Source organism: Chrysochloris asiatica, unplaced genomic scaffold (assembly GCF_000296735.1).
Source record: "Chrysochloris asiatica unplaced genomic scaffold, ChrAsi1.0 scaffold00324, whole genome shotgun sequence".
Lineage (NCBI taxonomy): Eukaryota > Metazoa > Chordata > Mammalia > Afrosoricida > Chrysochloridae > Chrysochloris > Chrysochloris asiatica.
In genome coordinates this window covers 979,981-988,400 of record NW_006408842.1, presented here as the reverse complement: position 1 = coordinate 988,400, position 8,420 = coordinate 979,981, and the positions used below count along the sequence as shown (strand labels likewise).

The 8,420-nt window shown below is 46.1% G+C and overlaps 1 protein-coding gene across 1 annotated transcript in view; it reads left to right on the top strand.

The window, feature by feature from the left end:
• Positions 1-8,420, top strand: part of AMACR (alpha-methylacyl-CoA racemase) — a 14,511-nt gene that overhangs the window by 2,084 nt on the left and 4,007 nt on the right. The window contains exons 2-3 of the mRNA XM_006875391.1: positions 2,376-2,519; positions 5,102-5,259. Coding sequence (XP_006875453.1) covers positions 2,376-2,519; positions 5,102-5,259 — 302 coding nt within the window. The remainder of the gene's footprint in view (positions 1-2,375; positions 2,520-5,101; positions 5,260-8,420) is intronic.

Below are 8,420 nucleotides of genomic sequence, written 5' to 3'. Positions count from 1 at the left end.
ACACAAATGTGATGACTGGAAGTACAGCGGTTGCCTTGGCAGGGCCAGACCAAATGATTTTGTGGGTCTTGTATGTAGGCATATTCTGCCCCCCCCCCCACACACCCCATGAGGGTCACTGTGAGTCGAATCCAACTTTATAGCATTTAACAACAACACTATGTACAACATTGATGGTGGTGGTTCTGTGCTGTGGAGTTGGTTCTGACTCATAGTTACCCTGTACAGGGTTTCCGAGGCTGTAAATCTTTACGGGAGCTTTCTCCCACGGAACAGCTGGTAGTTTTGAACTGCTGTCCTTGCAGTTCGCAGCCTGATTCGTAACCACTGTGCTACCAGAGCTCCTTATGTACAGCATTGCGCCATGCTTATAGTTGCAGTTTTACAGCCACCTTGTCAGTTCATCTGGTTGATGGGTTTGCCACTTTGCTGGTCCTCTACCATACCAAGCTTGCCCTAAAGGTTGGTATTACAGCGTCAGCCCATTTTTGCACTCTGTCTCCTAAAACCACCTTCTCCATTACTTCCAGGTAGATGGGAGTCCTGGTATGGCACTGTAGGCTAAGCACTGGACTGCTTACTACAAGGCCAGCAGTTCACACCCACCAGCCACTCACAGGGTCTTTATGAGTCAGAACGAACTCGTAAGCAGTCAACAACATGAATAGATGATGCCCAAACCTTTCCTAACTGCAGATTGCTGGAGTGTACATCCCTCTGACAGTTTGCCATGTACTGCAACTTGCACAGCTCCTAAACCGAGCCCATCTTCCCTGATCTCAGTGAATGGAACCAATCTCCACCCCACGGCATGAGTCAGAAATGACTTCATCCTTGACTCTGATCTTCTTCTTTCATTCGCCTCTCTCTTAGCATCGCTAATGCAGCCGTTCTTCCTTGCCTGACCTTGGGATTCTTTCTCCCGACCTACGGCAGTTGCCTTGACGAAGGTGTAAAAGTCCTTTTAACACTGATGTTTTCATTTAACACCACTCCAATCCATCTCTTAGTGGGTCCTGGACAAAGCTAAAGCTTTGCCTAGAGTGTAACAGGGAGTCAGTGCATGCTTGATGGATGATTTGAAAGTCTTTGGGGGTGAGAGGCATTTGAAATAATTTAATGTTCATGGACATGGAGTCCTGGTGTGGTGCTGTGGGTTAATAATGCACTGGACTGCAGAGTCAGTTTGAACCACAAGGTTAGTGGTTCAAGGTCAACAGTTGCTCCTTGGAAACCCTATACAGGGTCGCTATGGGTCGGAACTGACTCGACGGCACTTACCAACAACAATTCTCATAGCCATATTTGAAGAGTATAAGAATTTAATAAGTAACATTGTAATGTAATTATCCCTCCTTTATAGCATGACGAAAAAATGTGTCCACGGTAATTAGAAGGAAGGCAGAGTGGTGAATACAGCTGTAGCACCTAGGGTTTGTAGCTGAGTGCTTAACTGTTGTGGTTAAGTTGTATGCTGTTGAGTCGGCTCTGTCTTACAGTGACCCTGTATAGGGTTTCCGAGGCTGTAAATCTTTATGGGAACAGAAAGCTTCATCTTTCTCCCTTGGAATGGCTAGTAGATTCGAACTGCTGACTTTGTGGTTAGCAGCTTAGCTCATAATCCACTATGCTACCAGGGCTTTTACCCATGAATCCACTAGCAATTCATGGTGGTGTTGGTTGTGTGCCTTGGAGTCAGTTCCGACTCACTGCCACCCTGCATAGGGTGCCTGAGGCTGTAAATCTTTATGGAAGCAGAAAGACTCATCTTTCTCCCATGGAATGGCTGGTAAATTTGAACTGCCAACATTTTGCTTAGCAGGCCAGCTCGTAGTTCATGAGAGTGAATTATTGACTAAATTGACTACCAGAGCAGTCCAGAGCAGTTCATGAGAGTAAACTGTGGACTAAATAAATAAGCAAGGTAATGATTCCAAGAGAATCAGCCGTTTTTGAGTGAATAAGAAGAGGATTGGAAACCCTAGTGGCACTGTAGGATAAGCAGCGCTCTGCTAAGGACAAGGTTGACAGTTCAAACCCTCCAGCCACACCAGAGGAGGAAGATGAGGCTTTCTGCCTTGGAAACCCCAGACAGGGTCTCTGTGTGTCAGAATCACTCAATGGCAGTGGGTTGGGTTTGGTTTTTTGAGAGGATTGAGGAAGCTATAAACAGACTGACTGAAGGGATAAGATGCCCTTGTATACTCTTGGAGGAAAATACGGAAGTCACATGTTCCCAGAAATGATTGCTTCTCTCCAAGTCAACCTGGGAGCACAACCTGTGGAGTATTTTAAGAACGCTGGTGTAGGTTTGCTTCTGAAACTATTACATTCATCCTCAACTCATACTTGAAAAATGTTCGCTTCCTTTGCAGGTGTCATGGAGAAACTCCAGCTCGGCCCAGAGGTTCTCTTGCGGGACAATCCGAAGCTCATCTATGCCAGGCTGAGTGGGTTTGGCCAGTCAGGCAGGCTCTCCACAGCAGCAGGGCATGACATCAACTACTTGGCTCTGTCGGGTATGCTGAAAACAAATCAGTTTCAGTTACTTTTTCTTTGTTCCCAGTCAATATCTGCATTGACAGTTATTAAAAAGATTGGATAATGGCAACGATTTAAGTATTTATTAGATCACTAAGGAAAACATAGTTATTTAAAAGGGTTGGCCTGGATGATTAGAGCAGTCACTCCCAGCCTTTTATTTCTCCTGCCTTAGCACATTTGAGAGCTCACTCCTCAGGCAAGCACTTACCAGGAAGGAAGAGATTCCTGGGAAGAGCAAGGCTGTTTGCTCGGTGGTTTAGAAAGTGCTAATAGACTTTAATTCTGACAGCGTACCTTTTCTTCACCTTCATTGAGAATCATTGCCTAAGTCATCATTTCATACTTCTGTGGACACGAGGAAAAGCCGATAATTTTCAGGTCCTAGTGGGATAAGCACTAGACTGCTAACTTCAAGGTTGGTGGTTCAAACCCACCAGTCGTTCTCAGAAACCCTATAAGGTTCGCTCTGAGTGTGAACCAACTCGATGACACTTAACAACAACAGTATCACCTTAAAGCCCTGTGGCACCGTGGTTAAGCGCTTGGCTACTAACTGAAAGGTTGGTGGTTTGAACCCACCCTCTGCTCTATGGGAGAAAGCTGTGGCAGCCTGTTCCCATAAAGATTATACCCATGGGAACCCTTTGGGGGGATTGTACCCTGTCCTGTAGGGTTGCAATGACACAGAATGGTTTGACAGCAGTAATTTCCTTTTTTTTTGTAATACCACCTTGGAGGGCAGGGATGGCTCAGTGGTAGAATTCTCACCTTCCAAGTGGTAAACCTAGGTTTGATTCCCAGCAGCTACCACTTGTTCCCCCATGGAGGCTTGTGCTGTGCTGCGGTACTGAACAGATTTCAGTGGAACTTCCAGACTAAGAGACTAGTAAGAAAGGCCTGGTGATGGACTTCCACCGCTCAGTCAGCAGAAATCCTATGCATTACAAAGCTCTCTCCTTGTGACTTGGTGGCAGCTAACAGCAGCATCACCATGTGTGAACCCTTGCCTGAAAAAATGTGTATTAGAAGGGCTTAATTCTATAGTGCTAAGACCTGTGTGGTGTTGGCGAAAGGAAGTCTTAAATTGTCTTGTGAGTATACAGTTAAAGAGGTCTTGATGTGGCGCTGTAGGATCAGCACTGGACTGCTAAACACAGGGTTGGTGGTTCAAACCCACCAGCTGTTCATAGGAAACACTGTACGGGGTTGCTATAAATCGAAGCCAACTTGACGGCACTTATAAAACAATGACGACATACATTTAAAAGTTGAAGAAAAGACTGTAGAATTGACTTTTCACATCTGTTTTGAAATCTCGTTACTGTGTATGATTATTTTCTTGCATCTCTTTCTATTAAGAATGGAAGAATGTGGGGAGACAACTTAGTCAAATGGCATAATGGAGTTTGGTGAATAGCATCCAGGGTCCTAAAAGCTTACAAGTGGCCATATCAGATAACAGCTATTGATCTCTACTTTCATGGAAGAAAAGAAAGGAAGAAAATTCAAGGTTCAAAAAAAATAAACGAATCCACAGGACTAATAGCTGATTTGAGCCTCTACATCTTCTAACCTGACTTAGAAACACCTAATGCCTCTTCTGGATGGCGCCCAGCTACCAATACCAATTATTCTGACCAGGGACACAGTAGAAAGCCCTGAGTAGAATAGAGAACAATGTAGAACAAAACTCAAATTTCCAAGAAAGGCCCAAACTAGACTGTTGAAGTCCTACAGTCCTGATGTGGCACTGTAGGATTAGCTCTGGACTGCTAACCACAAACGGCTCCTTTGAAACCCTCTATGAGTCAGAATTGACTCAATGGCACTTAACAACAACTTGACTATTAGAGACCAGAGGAACCCCCTGGACTGTCGCCCTTAGACTCCCATTGAACTTGGAATTGAAGGTATTTCTGAAGGTCACTTTTCAGCCAAAGTACTGTTTTAAAAGAATATCCCTGTGAATAATCTGTTCCCTTACACAATCAGCTAGATGAGACCAAATGGTCAGCAGTTACCCCAGAACAAAGGTGAGCAGGCAGGCAGGGAAGGGAAGCTAGGCCTGTGACAGTGGTACTCACAGAGTGGAAATAGAGGGAAAGCTGACACACTGTGATGATTGTAACCACTGTCATGCAACAATGTGTATCAAAACTGTTCAAAGGAAGCCTAGTCTGCCGCCTTTAAGCTCCATCCCTCACCCACAAGCAACACCAAAAAAACTTCAGGGAGTAAAATCCCAGCAGTAAAATTCTGAAAATGTCAGTTGGAGTAAAGTTTGAGAGAGAGAGACTGAGAAACCCTGTTTACGATGATAACAGAATTGGTTCGGGTTTGGAAATTTACGTGGTGGTGGTCACTTAGGTCAGCAACCAGAGAGGCTGATTATGGCTCTAAGATGTTTATGGATGACGGAGCTTCAAAAAGTTTGCAGGAAAATTCCATTACCTCTTAATCACCTTTTGCCACAAACTTTTTGAAGCCCCCTCGTATTGATTTAAAAGAGACGTCAAGCTCACCATGACATTTCCTACCATATTTTTTAATGGTGTAGGTGTTCTGTCGAAAATTGGCAGTGGCGAGCAACTGTATGCCCCTCTGAACCTCCTGGCTGACTTCGGTGGTGGTGGCCTCATGTGCACCCTGGGCATCCTGTTGGCCCTGTTTGAACGCACCCGCTCAGGCAAAGGCCAGGTCATCGATGCCAACATGGTAAGTTCTGCCAGTGCTGCGGGGCTACTTGGCACCTCCAGCCTTCTCTGAACAAGACGAGAGAAGAAGGAGGTCATGAGTTTGAATCCAAATGACTAAGGGCACTCGTTTCTTTAACAGAACCTCGTACCTTGTATATTAGCCGCACTATTAGAGTTTGATATCTGTGGTAGAGTCCTTGTGTAGCGCTATGGTTTAATGCGCAGGACTGCAAAATCACTTTGAGCCACCAGGCTGGCAATTCAAGTCACCAGCTCCTCCTCGGCAACCCTGTACAGAGTCTCTATGGGTTGGAACCGACTCAACAGCCCTTAACAATAACAACTTCTATGTGTACAGCCAATTCACCAAACTTTTCGTGACTCATCTGATTGCATATATAGTATTTCAACAATTTTCCCTATGCTGTCTCTTGTGTGTAGAATATAGTTTTCAAGCAATCCTCATTCAAAACTGCATTCAGAAAATGTCCCTCAGCAGATGGAGGAGATTCTTAAAGGTCCTAAAGTGAAACGGAGCAGTCTAGACCTTCCTGCTGATTTTGTAGGAGGAGCACTGACCAGGCTGCCGTACACTGAGGCCTTCCTGTGTGCCGTCACTGTGCTAGGCATTTTCCCTGCACAGTCTCCTCTAGTCCACCAAACCACAGCTTCTCTGGGGAAGCTGGATTAGTTAAAGAGGAAAAAACGCAAGCTCTCGCAGCTAACTGGTAAGAACACAATTGCATTCCTTTCTTGAAAACTCCTCCAGTGCGTGTTTCCATTGTGACAGATTTTTGGAGGTAGTACAGAGAATGTATGTGAAGGAGATAAGACTGGGGGCAGAGACCAGACACTGGGTTAGTGTGAAGAGATGAAACAAAACCAACAAAACCCCCGTTGCTGGCGTCAGTCCTGCCTCATGGCAGCCCCATGGGTGTCAGAGTACACTGCTCCGTCATCGTGCTCTCAAGGGCTGAGTTTTGAGAAAGCGGATGACCAGGCCTTTTCTGTCTTGGAGGTAAGGGCAAGGACTAACACAGTAAGGGTATGGTGGCTGGACTTAGTGGCACTTGAGATGCAAGACTGCAGGGAATTGGTAATGGATTGGCAGTAAGGACGGGTAAGAGGAATAAGGAACGGCTCCCTCTTTGTGGTTTGGACGGTGTACTGACTGGTGTTGCCTACACCCTGGGAGGCAACAGCTGGCAGAGGCGGTGGAGTGGCGCAGTGGTCGGGCCCAGGTGTGTCAGCCCTTCTGTGAAATGGGGTTCAAGACAATACCCACCTCACTACTGTGGTGGTGGTGGGTGTGTGCCCCTGGGTCAGGTTGACTCTTTAGTGGCCCTGTATGGGGTTTCCAGTGTTGTAAATCTTTATGGGAGCAGAGAGTCTCATCTTTCTCCTGCAGAGCGATTGGTAGATTCAAACTACTGACCTTGTGGTTAGCAGCCCATTTGGTAACCCACTATGATACAGGGCTCCTTCCCAGTGCTGTAGGAAGATTACATGATTCATTCATTGCTGCTGCTTTCTGCTCTTTCCCTGTGCCCTGTGGTACTGTCAAGGAGGCCTGGTGGCACCGTGGGATATGCCCTGGACTGTTAGCCGCTGGTTCAAACCCACCAGGCGCTCCGTGGAAGAACGACGAGCTATCTGCTCCATGTAGCTGTGCTCTCTCAGAACCCTAAGGAGCAGGTCCGGCTCGGCAGAACCCACTCGATGGCAGTGGGTTTGCTGTATGCTGTCATCAGACCCCGGCCACCAGTACATGTCGCATCCATAGCAAATGACCTTGGTAAGAGCCGTGCTTGCTTTAACGTAGCTCTCCCGTCCTGGCTGTGCCGTGGCACATCCTAGCAGGCAGCAGTAGAAGCAGTAGCGGATGCCAACGTCACACTGTCTTTTTGCCAAGGCTTAGGCCCCTCCCGGATCCACCACTGGAGAGCGGTGTGCACACTCCCAGTGTGCATTGTCAGACGTGAAGAGCTTCAGGGCCTCTGAAGGCATGAAGCTGTGAGGACACAAGCACTGCGCCCAGACCCTTAGACCCGGAACTTCTTACTTACCATCATTGCACCTTCCTGCCCTCGGTGGCACAGCCGTGTGTACTGCTGTGGGCCACAAGGCATCAATGTGGAACAAACACTGGGATTGGGGAATTGTGGAGAGCACTTAAGATGCTGTAGGATCCGCCCTGGATTGCAAACTGCAAAGTTGGCAGTTCAAACTCTCCAACTGCTCCTTGGAAGCCTTGTGCAGGATTGCTGTGATTCAGAACCAACTCAATGGTACTTAACAACAACAACGGCAAGGCTAAATACGTCTCCAGTAATAATGTGGATAATATACTGAAGATATGCAATTGCTTATTTCTACTCAAATATAAATCAAAAGTGGTTGCTGCTTTCATCAGAATGTGTCTAGTCACAATCATATAATGGGTAGACAGATAACAAGGTTTTAGTGTATTTGAAAAGTGTTACAAACTTTTATACTCACATCGGATGATAGTGGTCCATATGATGTCATACTCATGACTTCCTCATCCCTGGAAACCTGGTGGCACAAATAACTTAACTGTAGATGCTAACTACGGGGAGCCAGGGACCTCATTGTGGTAAGCCAGTAGTTTTCAAACAGCCTTATCCTTTGTTAGTAAAGGGTTAACATTCACCTGACTTGATCCACTCCTGTTTCCTTGGAAACTGGAGGTAATGTTTTGATGTGTGTCTCAAAGTACCACCTATTGTTGTTATAAGCCACTGTTGTTGTTGCTGTTATGTGCCGTGGAGTTGGTTCCGACTCATAGTGACCCTGTACAGGGTTTCCGAGGCTGTCACTCTTTATGGGAGCAGAAAGTCTCATCTTTCTCCTGTGAAACTGCTGGTAGTTTTGAACGGCTGACCCTGAGGTTCGCAGCCCGATTGGAACCCACTACGCTATCAGAGCTCCACTGTATGTACCTTGAATTTTAATATGATAGGCTTTATGGGAGATTGTCTGTACTTGAACTATACATAAGTCAGCTATTGGTAACTGCTAAGATTTATCAACGGAGAAAAGATTGAAGTTGTCAAGGACTTCATTTTTCTTGGATCAACTATCAACACTCACTGAAGCAGCAGTCAAGAGATCAAATGACATATTGCAATAGGCAAATCCGCTGCACAAGACCTTTTT